Source organism: Rhodamnia argentea, chromosome 8 (assembly GCF_020921035.1).
Source record: "Rhodamnia argentea isolate NSW1041297 chromosome 8, ASM2092103v1, whole genome shotgun sequence".
NCBI lineage: Eukaryota > Viridiplantae > Streptophyta > Magnoliopsida > Myrtales > Myrtaceae > Rhodamnia > Rhodamnia argentea.
The window spans coordinates 13575504-13593368 of NC_063157.1; the positions used below are offsets into that span (position 1 = coordinate 13575504).

The 17865-nt window shown below is 39.0% G+C and overlaps 1 protein-coding gene and 1 non-coding gene across 3 annotated transcripts; one reads left to right on the forward strand and one right to left on the reverse strand.

The window, feature by feature from the left end:
* Positions 1 to 5770: 5770 nt before the first annotated feature.
* On the reverse strand, positions 5771 to 13610 carry LOC115752885 (thyroid adenoma-associated protein homolog). 2 transcript variants are annotated; one of them, XM_030691293.2, is made up of 5 exons: positions 12773 to 12910; positions 10287 to 12410; positions 9931 to 10190; positions 9100 to 9696; positions 5771 to 8372 (listed from the first exon to the last, which is right to left on the reverse strand). In XM_030691293.2, the coding sequence occupies exons 2-5, from the start codon at positions 12342 to 12344 to the stop codon at positions 5930 to 5932; spliced, it is 5358 nt and encodes a 1785-aa protein (XP_030547153.2). In that variant the 5' UTR covers positions 12345 to 12410; positions 12773 to 12910; the 3' UTR covers positions 5771 to 5929. The 2 variants fall into 2 exon arrangements, with proteins under 2 accessions (XP_030547153.2, XP_030547152.2); XM_030691292.2 differs by having other exon boundaries at positions 10287 to 13610.
* A 113-nt stretch (positions 13611 to 13723) lies between these two features.
* On the forward strand, positions 13724 to 13804 carry TRNAL-CAG. The gene has a single exon. It is a non-coding gene; the product is annotated as a tRNA-Leu (tRNA).
* Positions 13805 to 17865: the final 4061 nt, after the last annotated feature.

Sequence of the window (17865 nt, forward strand, 5' to 3'; positions counted from 1 at the left end):
TGGGCTATTCAATGTCCGTATACTGCGGAGAATTCTAATAAAAAGTATCTCTATCTCTCCTATTTGTTATTAGTATTTTGCTAGCATAATGGTCTTTTCGATGACTGCGAGAATAACAATATATTGTAACCCACAAATTATTAAAAGAATAAATGGCCCATGATCAACGGAATCCCTTGTCATAATAAGTTGGTAAGCTCCAGAACCGGCGGAATCACCAAATCCTATCTTTCCTTGAAGGGACTAGTAGGAGATAGCTCTGATGGAGGAATTAGGCTTTTCTTCGCCAATGAATCGATTATATTATGTACCTTCACGAGATTCATTCACTAGTATAATGAAACTAAAATGGATACAATAAATTGAATACTAGCACATGGCGCATATGGGTGAGCGAGTAATGGTGTTTTCCTTTCAGATATAAGCTTTTCCTTCTCGAGTTAAAGTAAATAATTTCATATCAATGATTTATTAGGTGATAAAATACAAATAATGGATTTGCTATATTATATTTTGTCTTCGGCTTTATCTTTTTTTTTTCATAAAAAAAAATTAAAAAAGGACACAACTTTAATGCATTGAATTAAATGTCACAAAGAGATAATCAATGATTAGGTAAAAAGATATGGAGGAAGAAAAGAGAGAGAGAATGCAAAATATCATACGGAATTGACAAGATGAAAACAATATGGACCCGCCTAACTAAGCTTGTTGAGGAGCCATTCAAGCGTAGATAATAGATATTATTTCATTTCCCACGTTTACATTTAGGCTTCGTCTATTTCAAGAAAAAATAAATTATTTTAAAAATACTTTTTGACAAAAAAATGATTTAGAAAATGTTTTTCGAAAAAAATGAATTGTATCCCGTACAAAAATGGATGAACGCAAAATATTTTCTTTGTCTACGAAAATGTATAAATGCAAATTATTACCGATAATGCAAATTTTTTTCACGGACTACTTATTTTAAGCGATACAAGCGGTCATTTTTTCGAAAACATTTTTCAAAATCATTTATTTTTTGCGAAACAAATCGAGAGAAATTGGTTAGAGCTTTAGAGACCCGATATCCTTAGAGGAAGACAGCTCGTAACGTCAAACTCTACAAATAAATATAATCTTTCGGTGATTATCCTAGAAATAACTAACCATGAGAGTATGCATATAATGGAGTCGGATCAAGTAACAAGCAATATTTTATAGGATCACAACTAATTGTATAACATCTAAATAAGCTAAGATCAAGGCGATGGGCAATATTTCTTACTGGATAACTGCATTTGCTCTTGCCAAGAGAACCATTAAGACAGTAGGCAAGTTGCCTATATATCTCCACGCTACACGCATTATCAGGCGTCAGCAGACAACCATCAGGAGTTATGCACCAACACACCCCTTCTAGTCACCTAATGTTTTTACCAGGGTTTGACCAAATTTGGACGAAAAAAATCAACCTCATCTAACGACGCCCGATTTGACCATAAAATTTTGTCTACTTAGCTCCAGTTGTGCTAAGTAGGACGCTCGATGTCCAATTTAATGTTTTTTCGGCCAAAATTGACCTATTAGACTCAATTGATGAAATGTGAAAAGATTTAGAACTCAGTTGACAAAATAAAAAAATTTTAAGGCTGAATTAACAAAAGTCCAATAAATTTAGGACTTTTTGAATAATTTTTCGAGATCATGTAGAGCTGGTCGCAAGCCCAATGCCTCAAGAATCACTTCCATGGTATTTTTTTTTTTTTTTGGGTCGAACACTTCCATGGTAGATTCCTAAAAAAAAAAAAAAAACATCATAGCTTTTCATCAGGCTTGTTTTGCTCGGCCATACATAAATTTTGCAATCCCGACACTTCTTGGATAAACCGGTCGCGAGTCCGAAAAGTTTAGGCTGTGACCTTTCCAAGGGCAAAAGAGTTTGTCCAATCCAAAGCCTGACGGAAAAGTTATGATCGGTCAAAATTTTGTTAAAAAATCTAGGAAAATATTGTTATTTTCAATTTTTCTGATGAAAAAAAATTCTGATGTAGGCCCGCCACTGCGGCAGGGTATTACGTGACACTTTCCGGCGACGGGAGGACTTGTTAGAGCACAGGCCCGGCGAAGTCTCACGCGTCCAAGCAAAAGGCCTGGGCCGTACATGCCTAGTACAGGACAAGGCCCGACCGTTCGAGCTTGGGTCGTTAGTAGGCCCAAATCGCACGAGAACAGGCCCGTTTAGCCCGAGATAGGTTTTCCTCCCCACTTTGCATTATTTTGGGCCCATTTCGCATCATATACCTTTTACTATTCATCATTCCCCTCAAAATGTAAATCATTTCCCTTTTGAGCCAAGATTTTGCTAATACATAGGCTTCAAGTTTCTCCTTTCAAGCACGGTAAGTTTCATCAAAATTCTATCTTTTGTGACTTATCTCTCCTGAATAGAAAATCTCTCGGGTTCGCAGTTTGCTTGGTTTGTGGTACCTGTTTTACAAATGTTGAAGCTCTCGGGTGAAGGTATGCACAGGTCTCTATCCTTAAAATTAGAAAATTTGCATGCGCAAGTCATAGATATGTTGAAATAGTTTTCAAATAGCATTTTATACGGGAATATTGTCCAAAAACTTTTAAGCCTATTGCACTTTTATCAATTTAGTACTAAACCTTTTAATTGGCCAATTGAATCCTAAACAATTTTACTTTTTCCTAATTGAGTCCACTAGCCCAATTTTAATTGAAAATTTCTGACGTGGATGTTGATCATCTTATGTGACAAGATTGGTGCCGACATGGACAATTTTCTAGTTTTTTAATTCTTTTTCAAGTTTATTATTATTTTTATTCTCTTTTCCTTCATTTTTTTTTTCTTTTTACTATGGCAAGCAAGGGCAGCAAAGATCGCTGGCCTTGGGCGAGATCCGCCCTTTTCTTTGTCCAATTCAATACTGAACTTTTTTTTTTTATCAATTTAGTCATATACCTTTTACATTTGTGCCAACTTTGGCCGACCGACCACGATGTGGCATTGATGGGTAGACTTTTTGAAATAATATTTTAATCTTTTTTTAATTGTTTATATTTTTATATTTTATTTTTTATTTTCTTTTTTTTTCATTTCCCCTTCACTTAGGACGACCAACGGGGGCATCCCGACCCTCACTTGCCCTAAATTCAGGAGAAAAAGAAAAACTAAAGAAAACAAATTATAAAAATTATAGAAAGTTTAAAAAAAATATTTAAAAAGTTCACCTCAATGATGACAGTGCCATGTCAACGCTAACCGATCAAAATTGGTCGGATAGACTAAATTGGCACAAAAATTTAAGACTGAATTAGCACAAAAAAAAGTTTAGGACAAATTGATACAATTGCAATAGATTTATGACTTTTTAGTAATTCTTCCCCAAGAGAAGACCCAAGAAAATGAGGATAAGTGTGCTTAAACGAACATTGGTGACCATAGCAATAACGATAAATAGACCTTGAGACACTTGCTAAGAATACTAAAAACAAACATAATGCTCATCAATACACTTCGAAAATAGGAAAAAAAAAACTACATATTTCAGCAAATCTACCCATTTAAAGCTAGAAATTACATTTCGAAAGTGTAACAAACAAGGAGCCTCTTCCGAGTGCCCTAAGAGTACCTCAGAATGATTCGTGTGATATATCCCAGCGAATTCGTACTTTCGAATATGATAGATTAGAAAATTCCAATCTTTGCATGTTACCCCAAAACAGCTTCCATCTGCAAAAATCCCCACAGAAAGAGAAAGGTATTATTACACATAGTAACTGTCCTTGGAGAATCAAAGAAATTCCTACAGCAGCTAAAGAGAGAGAGAGAGAGAGAGAGAGAGAGAGAGAGAGAGAGAGAGAGAGAGAGAGAGAGAGAGAGAGAGAGAGAGAGAGAGAATCTACTCAGCTCTATGAGAAGAATCCTAGACGTTAGCATTCCTTATTTGATTTGTGAAGTCCATCTTCACCAAAACCTGGTAGAAAAACGTCACACTTTTAACAAATACCATCTTGCTCGAGACTCGCTAGCTGCATCATTCTCCCTTGGTCGGAGAAAACTCGTCCTCCTTGAGTTTCGAAGTGTCGAACAATTTGAGCTTTTTCCGGCTCATCCGCATCGTGCTAAGTCGTCCCTCGAGCCGGAAGAAGTTCAATTAGGGGGCGTTTTTGAAGAAAATTCATGATCATGCTTTTTTGTAATGATCAAAGTTGGATGGCGTCATGTAATTCATATCCTCAATTATACTTGTGCAATCTTCATAGCCACCTTGAACCATCCTCCTTTGCTTGATCCGTTTTTTAGTTTTTGATCTATTTGTGCAATCAACAACGTCATGTGATTCGAGTTCCACCTTCTTGATTTCGGAATCTTGAAAGGCCTTTAGTATTTTCATGTGAGATAATTGTCTAAAAGATTCTAAACCTATTATATAATGACCAATTCAGTTCTAAACTTTTCAATTATGTCAATCTAGTCCCAAATCTATTGTACTTTGGCCAATCCAATACCAACTGTTCGATTATACCAATTTAGTCCTAAATCTTTTGAAATTTGTCATAAATCTTTGAACGATTTGCCAGCATAGTTCTTCCGACTAATTTTACCTTGAAATCGTTGATGTGATGGTTCGATCAGTGTCGACCATTATACGTGGCATGACCAATACTAATGGGATGTTTTTTTCTATAATTCGTACAAATTTTCTAATTTCTCTTTTTTCCTTCCTTCTTTTTTTTGGGCTTTCTTTTCTCTTTTCCCCCTTGGAAACATAAGGAAAAAAGTTTTTTTACAAAATTACAAAAAATCGTCCACGTCAATGCCAATCATGCCGCGTAGGAGAGCCGACGCCGATTAGATAACCACATTAGCAAATTTTGTTTTTTCAAAATTAACCGAAATGACTACATTAGCAAATCATTAAAATGTTTTGTACTAAATTGGTAAATTGTCAAAATGTTTAGAACTCAATTAGTAGAATTGAAAGATTTAGAGCTAAATTGGCAGCCGTATAAGAGGTTTGCGATTTTTGTGACAATTTCTATTTTCAGGTTATGGAGGGACTTGATTGACAATAATTTCCGTTGGCTGCACTCGTGGGGCTATAAACGACTCCTTTACTTGCTCAAAGAGTCCATCAATCTTTTTTTTTTTTTTTTTGGTTGCTTTAAAGAACGGTCGCGATCTTGGTCAGCACTGTGGGAGAAAGCGTGGGAAAAAGTCCCACAACGAAAAAATAAAAATAAAAATCTTTTGGCTCCCCACCCCACAGCTTCGTGAGCATCGCGTCTAAGATTTCTTAAGCATCATGCCTAAGAGAAGAAAAAATAAAATAGAAGAGAGAGATATAATGTCCAACTTCGAATAAAAAGAAACTCAACGAATTTCTCATAATAATCAAATCCTAAATTATCTATGAGAAGAATTTTATTAATCCCTCAGGTACAAACATCAGTATTTGAACAAATATCATCTTGCAAACTGTCGGCTACGTCATGCTTGCTTTCTTTCGAGAAAAACCAGGCGAAGAACTTTTATTTTTGACATTTTTTAAGGTTCAAAACCGCAAAATCTATGCACAAAACATGGAAAGATACTAAGAATTAATATGTTAAGGATCCCATGATTTCACCAAGATATAGCCTTACAAAGCAATCCTCTTTGCGGTATTCGCTGATACTGCTTCCACCTGAAAGGTTACATCTCAGGCAGTGTTTTGACCCTATTCATTGGCAATGGGAGAAGAGATGAAGAGATATTAACTAGCAAACTAGATTGAGATCCTTTACATGGCCCAGTACAAGTGTTTCCTTACACCTGCCCAAATAATATATTACAACAAAAAATATATATAGCAAACCAATTTGCACCAACTCATTTGGAGTCTGGTGCTTTAACTTGTCTGTTACTACTTTTCAGTTATCACTTGAGAAGAAAGTAAGGATCAAAACTATCCCACAGCAAATCATCAGTCCTACCCGTAAGAAGAGAGATATCAGCAGAGAGGTTGAGCTTTCTGTCATGTAATTCAACCACCAAACAGAACAGGTTGAGAATCAAAGGGTTCCTAAGAAACAAAGAGAGAGCTTTCGCAAGTTTAACCACATCCGATGCTAACTCCGGATCACTAGGAAAACCATCCTCACTTAAAAGGCACTTGGAGAGGGCATAAAAGCCAAGAAGATTAGCATACAGCGGCAAAAAGGCGTCCTTGTGGTTACCGACCCCACCAATCCAGAAAACATCATCTTCTTTGGTCATATGATCCTCGCCAAACATTATCAACTGAGTGAAGAATCTCATTCTCCAGGCATATAGATTCTTCTTGATACTGTCTTCTTCAGTCAAGTTCAGTGCCCAGGAACTAGATATGAACAGTTTCTCCATATGTAAGCAGCAGATTTGACAAATCAGCAGTTTTTCTTCGTGATGGTTGTCAATTTCTTTGTCGAAAACACGTCTGACTAGATCCCCTCTTGACTTTTCATATTTTTCCACATCAAGCACCCACAGGGCAAGATAATTAAAATATTCGACCCAGTGACCAAAAATAGATGAGAGATGCTCGAAGCTCGATTTGAGTACTTTTTCCACTTGCGTAGGAACACTGAAAGCACTAGATCTTCCCAACAATTGTCTCGTCGCAAAACTTTTTTGGACATTCGAAGCCAGCTTCTGCCTGATCCCATCATCTTCATCCTCCAACAGTCTTACACAAGTAAACCACATCTTGAGTACTTGATGAGCATACATAATTGCAATTTCTTTTGTATCCAAAAAGGAAGGTCTACTTTCTGCTGGCATTTCGTTGCGGAACAGAGGACCAATAACCTCAGCTTGTCCCAGCATACCAGATGCTATGATGGATTCAGCGGCTGCACTGCGCATGCTTACGGGTTCAGATGAGGTACTGTGCAGTTCAATTAGCTTGTTGAACATAGAGATGCATCCGTATAGTTGGTTCTGTCTCTCCAGTTGAACCAAACACTCATTTATGGTCTTCCCTAGACCATCAAAAATAGAGTTTGCAAGTAGACCTGCCAACCGCTTTATACATACACCCATGCAGCATATAAGGGTACCCCTCGTTTTAGCATGTCTTACAATGTTGTACAAGGAAAGTAATCTGCCCCAGATTTGCAGCACGGTATCACAGTCCATCACACCCACGAACTTAGTACCTACGTCTGTTTCACTGCCAACTTGGTTATATTGCTGTAAATTCCAAGTGAAGAAAATTCGTAATATGTAATTTGTGCACTTGTGGTTCTTCTCCAAGGACAGAAGCTTCATTAGTGTATCCTGGAGGTTAACATTCATCCACTGTTGAACAGATGCAATCTCTCTGCGTGAGAAATAATGGCCATGACAGCCAGATTCCATAATCCTCAGGAACTTCAGCAGCCACTTCAATGTTGCAAGCCGAACTTCATATAATGAATCTGAAAGGCAGCAGACTAGCTTTTCCTGGAGCTGGCAAGAAGCAGCAAGTGTTTCGGGTTCCAATAAATTGATGTCAGATGGGCCATTTTTCTGGGACAAATGAATATTTTCTCCAGTCTTCTCATTAGATACTTGGAAGAAACAGCTGAAATATGAGGTAGCTGACTGTTCGCGCAATTCAGGAACAGCTGGATCATAGTAAGGAAGCACACAAGAACCGTCCAAATCTAAGCATTCTGCTGTCAGCTCCAAAAGTAAATTTCGGATGTCAAAAATGGTTTCACCTGATCGGCATCCCCTGGCAACACAGAGCATGTGATCCAGGACCCTTAAGAAAGTAGTGTTGACAGGAGGACAAGGACACCATCTAGGGCTTCCAATCCATGAACATTTGGCCAAAAGTTGGATTAGATCACTGAGAATTTGCTCCTTCTTTGAGACATCAACGAGGTTTTTACAATTTGTATCCAGAAGACTACACAACTGCAATAGCATTCCATGAATTAAATTGAACGGAGTGTGCTGTGCTTCATTGGTGCTGCTGAACATATGGGGAATAGCAATTCCAGAGCAATGGTTCTCTAAACAAGACAACTCAGTGGCTATGTTCACTATGACACCAAGCAACTTCTCATTAGATACCAAGCCTGTTAAAGCTCTAGAAGCAAGAACACGAATCCTCATATTTCGCTGGGTTGAGCACCTTCTAATAAACGGCATGAACAGGAAAGGATCCAGGTCATCGCCAATCTCACTCGCTATGGCTGATGGCTTAAGCCTGGAAAGAAGGATCAGGACTGGACACAAGCTTGGGTGCACAACTTTGGCTAAGCTGGATTCCGAATGTCTGGTGGATCCATCGTCAAGCAATTCCGTTGCAACTTTAAGTTCCTCTAATAAGAAGAAATGCAAAGAGGGATACCTAGAGCATGAAGACTTATTATTAATGGTTACTCAAAGACTAATAAAATCAGCAAGCATGCATGATTAACAGGAAGTTGCAATGACACAGCATGTAACATGAGGGATTTCATGGTAATGTTGATAAAAAAAACTCATACCACATGGGAACTTTCGAATGATGAAGAATACCTCCTAGGAGAAGAATTGATCTCCCAACTTCAATAAAGCTATATAAGTGGAAAATGAAAGAAAAATGGGTTGAAGTAGCGAGTGAACAAAAAAAGTTTTAAATTAAATGAACTAGAAATGACATGTCAGTTAAAGCATGCATTAGGAATTGAATACTGTTGCCAACAATCAGCATCACATTTTGGAGTGATAAATCACATATATCTCATTAATGAACAAAATGTGCAACTATTCCATGTCGCATTTACGTACAGAGCCTGCAACCCATTCTATTGAACACGATTCTTACCATCCAGGCAGAATTTGTTTGCTTTTGGCCAAAAGGCTCAAACTGACCAGAATTTATGTTTAAATTTTGTGACCTGAACCATGCCAGCGTAAACAGGAAGTATTTAAATTAGTCGAACTGCCAGTTTAGTTCCATTTTGGTTCACAAAAATTTCCTTACCTTATACATTTTACAGTAGAGCAAAGGATTATGTGAGCAACAATCAACTTAAAACAACAAAAAACATCAAGTAAAGAGAGAGCATATTGTCTGCTATAATACACTGTACCTGTGAAAAAATTCTAGCCCTGTTAAGGAACGTCGGGCAGATTCACGTTTGTGTACATTTAAGAATCCAATCATCCTTCGCATCAGAGCAGTATATGCTAGACAAGCACTGTTTCGAACCTCCCAATAGGTCGAAGAGAAAGCGCGGATGGAAACAATCAACGCTTCAGCAGAAAAACCAGATGTATCAGTGGCAAGGTTGGTGTCATTGAAAGCAGTCCTAAGAACATTGAAAGCATGAACAGTTGGGATAACGCCCTCATCTCGAATTTTCGATGTCCTTTCATTTGCATTTGAATCAACGGGTAATGCTGACTCAGCCTTATGGTCTATTTTTTCTGGCGAAGAGATACAGGGGCCACCAATGGCAATGTTGGATGCCTTAAGATCCTGCAGGGACTGGTTAGCTACATCAATTAACCATCGCAGAGCACATGGGAGAAGCTTCTTCGGTGCTCCTTCTGGCTCTGAGAGGAACAGAGCAATAAATGCAGCAGGAATGCCTGCACTTCTCCTCAGCAAATCATCAACTACTTGTCCTTTCGCCACAGTCCTTTCCATAAGCAATTCCATCCAAGATTCAGTTAACCTGCAGAGTCTGACATGACAAGCAGTGCTCAGACTTCAGCTTTTGGAATACGCATCAGGCTTCTCCTACAGACATGATTAAACCGGTGCAGTAAAAGACAAAGAAAAAAGCCACATTCTCTTCATACAATTTTTAAATAAAAAGTTAACAAAGGACACAGTCATTCATATGTTGAGTGCATTTAAAAGTTTTGTTTTCAAAGGCTTTAGTACAATAACTCCTTGGTTGAAAAAATGTACATACTCTGGATCATTGGAACAGAGCAAACGATTGCAAAGAGCAGTAAATCCAGCCCTTGTCTTGTCAATTGCACCATTATGCTTCATTTTCAAGAGGACTTCCAAAAAGTGAGAGCCCATGGCTTCAAGTTGCTTCAAGTCAAGTACTGCCTCAGGTATTTTCACAGCCGAAATATCAGCACCATCATTAGGCTCTAGAGAGTCAGAACATGTACTTGTTGGTAAAGGAATTTTCCTGATGATGGTACCAAGCAGAAGACTCACCTGAAAAACAGCATGCCATATGGTTGTCCTTGAACTAAGGGCTAGTCTTACCTAAATTAAGTAAGAAGGGACTATCAGAGAAAAGCAGAAGATTACCTCTTTCATGGCCAACCAGCAACCAACCATTACTACCTGCTCCAGACCTACTTTTGAACATTTATCCGACTCTGATGGAGGTGCTAAATCATTCACTTCCACAGGAAAATCTAGGCCAAAATTATCGTCATCAACAATCTCATCCATGTCTTCTGGCAGATACCAAGCATCGGCAGATACCACCCAAAGTGCCAAAGAAGTAATTTCCAAAACAAGGTCCAAGAGCTTGTTCAATGCACGTCTCATCTCTGACATACTAAACACAACAGCATCAGAATTCCAGTCCAATTCCTCAAAAGTGTACCGTAGAGAAAGCAGTATACCATGCACAAAGCTGTTCTTGCAAGCTTCAGAAAGATCCCTCTTGCCATCCTCTACAGCCACATCCAACCAATAGATGAGAGACCATACATAGTCCATCACAGGATGCATCGACTCACTTGGTTGAGAATGCGAGTCACACATGACATTTACAGATGCTCTCACTATCCATCTTTGTTCTAATACATACTTTCTGAATATAAGTCGCAGCATCAGAGCTCCAGCATCACTCTCCCTCACACGTGGACTACAAACTAATGTTTTGGCCCATTCAATTATATTCACCACCATTTCATCACTTGAAAGCCCAGGAAGGGGGGTGGGGAAATGTAGCAATATGCGGAAGGAATTCTCCCTCAGCCGGTCCCAACTATCGATAATTGATCCAACTAGTAGGAATGTCGAATCTGGAGATGTAATTCCTCTACTGTAAGGATGAAGACTTTCAGGAGACAAAACATGGTTCTCTTGAGAAGGAGCAACGGCCCAAACATCCATCATTATCACTATGAGCTCCATTGCCATTATCTTTCTCTTGTATGGAGCAGATGGATAGCAGGAGAAGAACAGAAAAGCACTCAACCATCTCATAAAACAAAATAGATCATCGGCTCTGCTGAATGAGGTGTCCTCACTCCTAACGGAAAGACAGATTTGTGTGCCTTTATAATGCAGTCGAGGTCGCCATGCCTGCTGCTTTAACTGCCTCTCCAGAGCTGTTCGAACCCGAGCAAAGAACTTTCTGAACAGACTACACCATTTCATCTGAAAAGCTGTTGAGGAACACCTCATGTTCAATGGAATTGCTTCTTTCATCAAAACCAGTTCCAAATGCGAAGGAAGGCTAGCCGTCTTGGGGTTCAAGAAAAGGAACTCCGCAGCATCTACACGCAGTGAATCATCAACATGGGTCAATGCCTGCACAAGCCATTCAACAAGGATTTTCATCCTTATTCCCTTTATGCACACAAGAGCATAGTCACTGACATATTCTGCTTCTAGCCCATCCACTGTTCGATCAAAGCAGGCTTTTTGAAGCCAATCAATGTCCCCTTCAATCAAAGCAAGCAGACGAGATACTTTGAGCAAGGATACCACAACTGCAACTTTTTGCTCAATTGACAAGTCTGCTCGTGCGCCATTAAGCCCCAAATGCGAGAAACCATCGTCCTCTCCAGTTGGTGTAACCGAAATAAAAGCAAGCATTGGAAAGATACTATCTATGTCAACTTCTAATAAAACAGGCAAAGCGTAAGTGTTTAAATTTGACCGGAGCTTTGAGGCCCCAGATGCAAGACCATACAAAAACGGGTGCAGGCAATGCTCTCTATACAGTATGTATCCCCTCTCAATACCATCAGTCTTCCAACAATCATCCCGCAGATTCTCAAGAAAACATTTCAAAAATGATGTTGCAGCACAGCACACATCATCGTCAATGTAGGCCTGTACCGTTTCAGATAGCAGACCTGGACTCATGCCTAACAGAGCTCTCGCTCCCAACCTCTTGGTCAGGGAAGCTAAGGGAACATACCTTCCCTTGCAGCGTGGCCCTAAATGGAGAAGATCTGAAGCAATCTTCCTCAAGAATAATTTTATTTTGTCACTACTATCTCCCCAGTGAAGGGTGGACTGGATGTCTAAGAAGAGATCAAAAATCAGGTGAACTTGTTTGACAGTTTGACTAAGTGGATCCTCCAAGTTTTTCCATAAAAGTCTCAGTATCCTGGTCCCCATTTCCTCCTTCAGTGGATCATAATCCTCCGAAAAGTTGGCAAGCTTAGCGAGCAACGATGTCTTTATCTGTTGCAAACAAATTTGCATAACCGTCAATGCATGAAAGTTGAAGTGGCTGTCGGTGGGATTCTCGCAAAAGTTACAGAGCTCAGGCAAAATTCCATCATAAAGTATAGTCTTAACAACTTTATTGGCAGCCTTAAAACCGTCACATCCATTGAACTTATCACTTGCTACAACAAAATGCATGTTAAGTACATTCCTGGAAACCGCAGTAAGAATTCCTCTGATCAAGCAAATTCTACTGAGAGCAGAAAAGCTACAAATTTCATGATACAAATTCCCTCTATACTGTATCTTCAGAATAATCTCACTAATCTCACTTTCACAAATAGCACCAGAACAACAAGGATTTCCTTGAAAAATACCTTCTACGATAAACAACCCGAGTTCTTCAGCACTAAGACACACTTGCAAAGCCGCACAGAAGCTGACTCCAGCAGCCACAAGACAATCCCGTGAAAAAGACGACTGCTTCAGTATGCTCAAGACTACATGAACAATCATCTCCATAACACCTTTATCATCTAAATCATTAAACTGAGATGGGAACTTTTGCAGCAAATAATACAAGCAGGACAAGGCTTCTTGGCATTGATCCATCACAATGGGCGAAGGCCGCGCCCACCCAGTAGTCTCCAAAACCACACTGCTCAACCCGTAAGCTATATCGCGAGCCACCACAACCGCACAATCTTCCACAACACCCATCAAATATCCCAACTTGGGCATACCCATTATCGACAAGGCAGCACGCGACACGCAGAACCGCTTCCCTTTGCCCCGGGAACCTCCATACTCCTCACAGAGAGCTCCAAAGCACCTACAGATCAAGTCCTGGTGATTGCGCGCCTTGGCTAAAGCGGAGACGAGAGTCCTGTGCAACGGCGCGGAGTTCTCGAAGAACATGATCTCCAGGTAGAGACGCGCCGCTTTGGAGAGGGAGTGGTCGTTGGGGGCCAACGAGAGGACGTCGCCGAAAGAAGAAGCGACCCGCTTGACATGGTTGACCTGGGAATAGGTCGAGTTGAGGGAGGTCAGTTCTTGGAGTTCGGCGTAGAATCTGGGATGGCTCGAGGATTGGTCGGCCAAGGAGTCGACGAAGGGCTGCGGGAAGACGACGGCGCTGTAAGTGTAGCGATGGCGGTGCTGCAGAGCGCGCCATTTCGCGGACATGGTTGGGGATAGAAGCGCGCAAGTGTAGATGAGAAGGTTTTCTGCGAGGGTTTAAGAAAGAATTGCTGCTACTGATCCGAGAGTACTCTCAAGGAACACATTTCTTTCAATAAGTAAAATCGTGGTAAAACGATAAGCCAAAGGTCAAGATGGCCGAGTTGGTCTAAGGCGCCAGTTTCAGGTACTGGTCCGAAAGGGCATGGGTTCGAATCCCATTCTTGACAAGTCATTCTTTTTCGCTGTTTCCTTTTCCTCCTTTTTTTTGTTTTTTGGCCCCTCTCTTGTGCTATGTAAATTCTAGTCTTGTTTGTGCTACTTCAAAATATTTTCAGGGGAAAACACCACCAAAACTTATAAATTTGTCCACTATGACATATTTACCCTAAACTTTTTCTTGTGACACCAAAAATAAAAAACTTGTACTCGTGTGACAAATTTACCCCAAACATTTTTTTTATTACACAAAAAATTTCAAACTTATATTCATGTAACACATTTACTCCAAATTATCTTTTTGTAACACAAAAACCCCAAACTTGTAGGCTTATGACATATTTACCTTAAATTTAGAGGTAAATATGTCACACTGATACAAGTTTAGGATTTTTAGCATCATAAATAAAATTTTAAGGTAAATGTAGCACATTAGTATAAGTTTTGAGTAAATATGTCACATGGATAAAAGCTTGGGTTTTTTTGTGACATAAAGAAAAGTCTATAATAAATGTGTCACAATGGATATAGTTTGGAGTTTTTTTGTGTTTTTTTTTTCTATTTCTAATGACAAAATTACATGTAGGAGAATCGAAATTAACAGTTTCAAGGGCATTCGACAGTGGAATATTTGACACAATAAGGTAAAAAAGATAAGTAATAAGATGGAACTATTTTCGGCGTAAGGGGTGGTGCTTTAAAGTGTGAATTCTAACTCAGTCGTACCCTTTGAGATTTTAAGAAGAATAAATCTTTGAAGAGCACACTACAATGCAAGTTGTAAGCTGTGTTTGGGGGGAGTTTGCTCTCATTTTCCTCATGCAATTTGGAATACTCGAAGGGTCGATTTTTTTTCCCAAATGACAACAAAGAAATATCTCATTCATTATGACTTGGAATGCGTTTATCCATCTCATAAATGGAAGAAAGGGGGGAAAAAAGCAAGGAATAAATTCGTAGCAATCCAAGGAATTGGTTTACTTTTGGATATGCTTCATTTGCTCTGCTCTTCTTCTTCGGACACATTTGGCATGGTGCTAGAACCTCCCTTTTTTTAAATGGGCCATGTTGTGGAAGGGTCAATTTTTTTTTTCGCCCCAATCCTACCCATCACCTATGCATGTACAAATAGCATAACATCCATTTATTATATCCACATACCTTATTCCATTTAATTTCCTCCCTAGTTTGAGTGCCCAAGATCTGCCAAGGAAACCCGTAAAAAAAAAAAAAAATGTCAGAAAACCTGTTAACTGAAGATGCACAGAAGGTGGCAAAAGAAAATGGACGATGTGATTAACACGATAAGTTTCTACCATGAAATGAAGAAAACGGAATCTAAATGCCTAAACTTACAGCTAACTATATGTCGCACTTACTTTGATCATCTCCACCAACCGGTCAACTCCACTCTCACTCAGGAAAGAGAGGCTGAAAGAAAATGTCACGCATTTGAGATTACCATACACCAAAACATTAGTGCCATGCAGAGGATTCTCTAGAGCATGCCATGAGTTTGCAGTCCATCGGGCCTTTGAACCAACTACATTCTATTTTTCATGTTTTAGTTGCAAGAGATTTTTTTTTAGTTTAGAAATTCATTTTTTTTATAAGGTGACAGGAGCAAAGCCAAATAAGGGTGCATTTACTTGGGAGAGAGTGTTTTTTAGGGAATTGGTATCTTGGACTTTCATACGTTTAGTTCGTCAAAAATGGCCGATCAATCGAAAACAATTTTCAATCAACCAAACGTTCATGCATAAAATTAGGAAAATGAGTTCCTAAATCTAAACAGGCGAAAACACTTTCTAGAATTGTATCTCTCGAATATTTGAGTATTTTTACACTTAATTTTTTATTTTTATTTTTATGAAAATCAATTTTTAAATATTTTTATATTAATTTTCTTTTATTTTTAAAAATTTTCTTTTATTTTATTTTCTTTTTCTTTTTCCTTCTACCTCGGTCAATGGCAGGCTACGATGACTGCCGGTGGCCGACACAGGTGAGGGATGAGCTCCCCCAAGGCTCGGAAACTCAAGCCTCGTCAAAGGTCGATGACTCCGCCGAGCACGCTCCTCCAACTCGCCTTCTTCTCCATTGCATCCATAGACTCGCTCGGCGCTCGTAATCCAGCTCAAGTCGGACCGTCTCCGATAAGAGTTGGCCGATCGAGACGTCATCGCAACTTGGAGGAGCGTGCTCGCCCGAGTAGCCGACCTTTAGCTAAGCCTCAAAGCTCAACCTAGCTGGCCACAACCATGGCCACGGCCGGCCATCGACCATAGGTGAGGGATGAGCTCGCCGGCCTTGGGCGAATTCCTCCCTCTCCTATGGTCGTTCCTCGGCCGAGGAAGAAAAAAATAAAAATAAAAAACATAACAAAAATAAAATATCTAAAATTTTGATTTTTTTTTTTGCTTAAAATAAAGTCATGTGAAATCATTTTCCAAATAAAAACCAAACATCGAAAAACTTTTTCTGTCACATATCACCAAGCATAAAAAAACTAACAATTTTCGTGAAATGTAATTTCCTAGAAAGCATTTTCCTCTATCATGGAGTTCGCCCCCAACCAAACGCAACCTAGGTTGGCTTCTATTTTCTACAACTTTTAGATATTAGATTTAAGAAAGCGAGCATTTTATTCGTACTTGTTGATAATTTGCAAATTTTATGAATAAAAACAAATAAAACGGAATCTTTGCATTTGATTATATTTATCATTTGATTTTAACTTAAAATTATGCTAAAATCAATTACATACACTGTAACATTCTTCTTAAATGTTAAACTACATTTAATTTATGCATATGATCCAAAATTTAAAGAGGAATCATAGTCATATTATGTACATGTTATTATTGGAACTTAAAATTCTTTTTCTATACTCTTTTAAAAAAACAAGAATAATGAATATACTAAAATAAATATTTTTTAATCACGAAAATGGAATCTTACTTAGTTTGCATTAGGGATGTGTAAAGGAACCGGCACTTGCCCAATCACCCGTAACCGAACCATACCGACCCTGAATAAGCGGGTCCCAAGAGAATCGGTGGGTAAGGGTTCGCTTCCCTGTTCCACACCCGGAATCGCCCCCCACCCACTTGGCCTATATATATATATATATATATTGAAATCCTAAATCCCTAAACACTTTATAACGCCCTAGATTAACTCATTATGGTATTGTCCGCTTTGCCCCATCCATACAGAGCCTCACAGCTTTGTCTTTTAGCATACATGTGGGCACCTTCCGTTGAGGAAAACGCTAAGAGATGCGCAAATTCAAGCGTGAAATAGCGAAGAATGAAAGTAAAATAAAAACGCACGAGACACCATATACATGGAAAACCCACAACGGGAAAAATCACGGGAGAGAGAGGGGTTTCACTATCTTCAATAAAGAGTACAAGTGTACAATTAAAGATCTAAAGATCTAATAAGAAAAAGTGAAAAACAAAAGTTTTCGAAGCATAAGCGAAAAGCTCGAGGCTAAAGTGAAAACAAGTGTTACAATATAATATGCAACATATTCTTTTTATAGGCCCCTCTAAAAAATCTTAAAATAAAGTGAATAGTCCAAAATAACCTTATCACTAATTTGAAAGTCAAAATATAATAAAATCTCTACCTTGACTTCAAATCTCCGTAAGAACGTTTAACCAAATGCTATAAGACCTCTCTCCCTCACTACCAAGAGTGAACACACAAGGCCACCTGCCAAACGGCGGAATCAATGACGCACACCCCTAAGCTTACGTGAGCATACTCGATGTAGGAAACTAGAGATGAATCGCCATCAACACCACCTAAGCAACTCAAACGGTAAGAGCACCAACCAAATTCAAACAATTCTTGAACTTGGTCAAAGGAATTAATTTGGTCAACATATCTATCGGATTATCAATTGTAGGTACTTTCTTCCTTGTAACTGTACCTTTAGCAACCTCATCACGCGCAAAGTCATAATGAATATCGATGTGTTTCGTTCTCTCGTGATACATCACGTTCTCGGTCAACTGGATTGCACTTTGGTTATCGCAAAAGATAATAGAGGTCCCCTCCT

What these genes read in the sequence shown, in the direction of transcription:
- LOC115752885 (XM_030691292.2), bottom strand. Translation starts at nt 13,580, where the DNA reads ATGTCCGCGAAATGGCGCGCTCTGCAGCACCGCCATCGCTACACTTAC. An exon ending in CTCTGTTCCAATGATCCAGA is followed by an intron (nt 9,697 to 9,930) that starts GTATGTACATTT and finishes TTGTCATGTCAG; the next exon opens with ACTCTGCAGGTTAACTGAAT. An exon ending in GGGCTAGAATTTTTTCACAG is followed by an intron (nt 8,373 to 9,099) that starts GTACAGTGTATT and finishes TTCATGCTCTAG; the next exon opens with GTATCCCTCTTTGCATTTCT.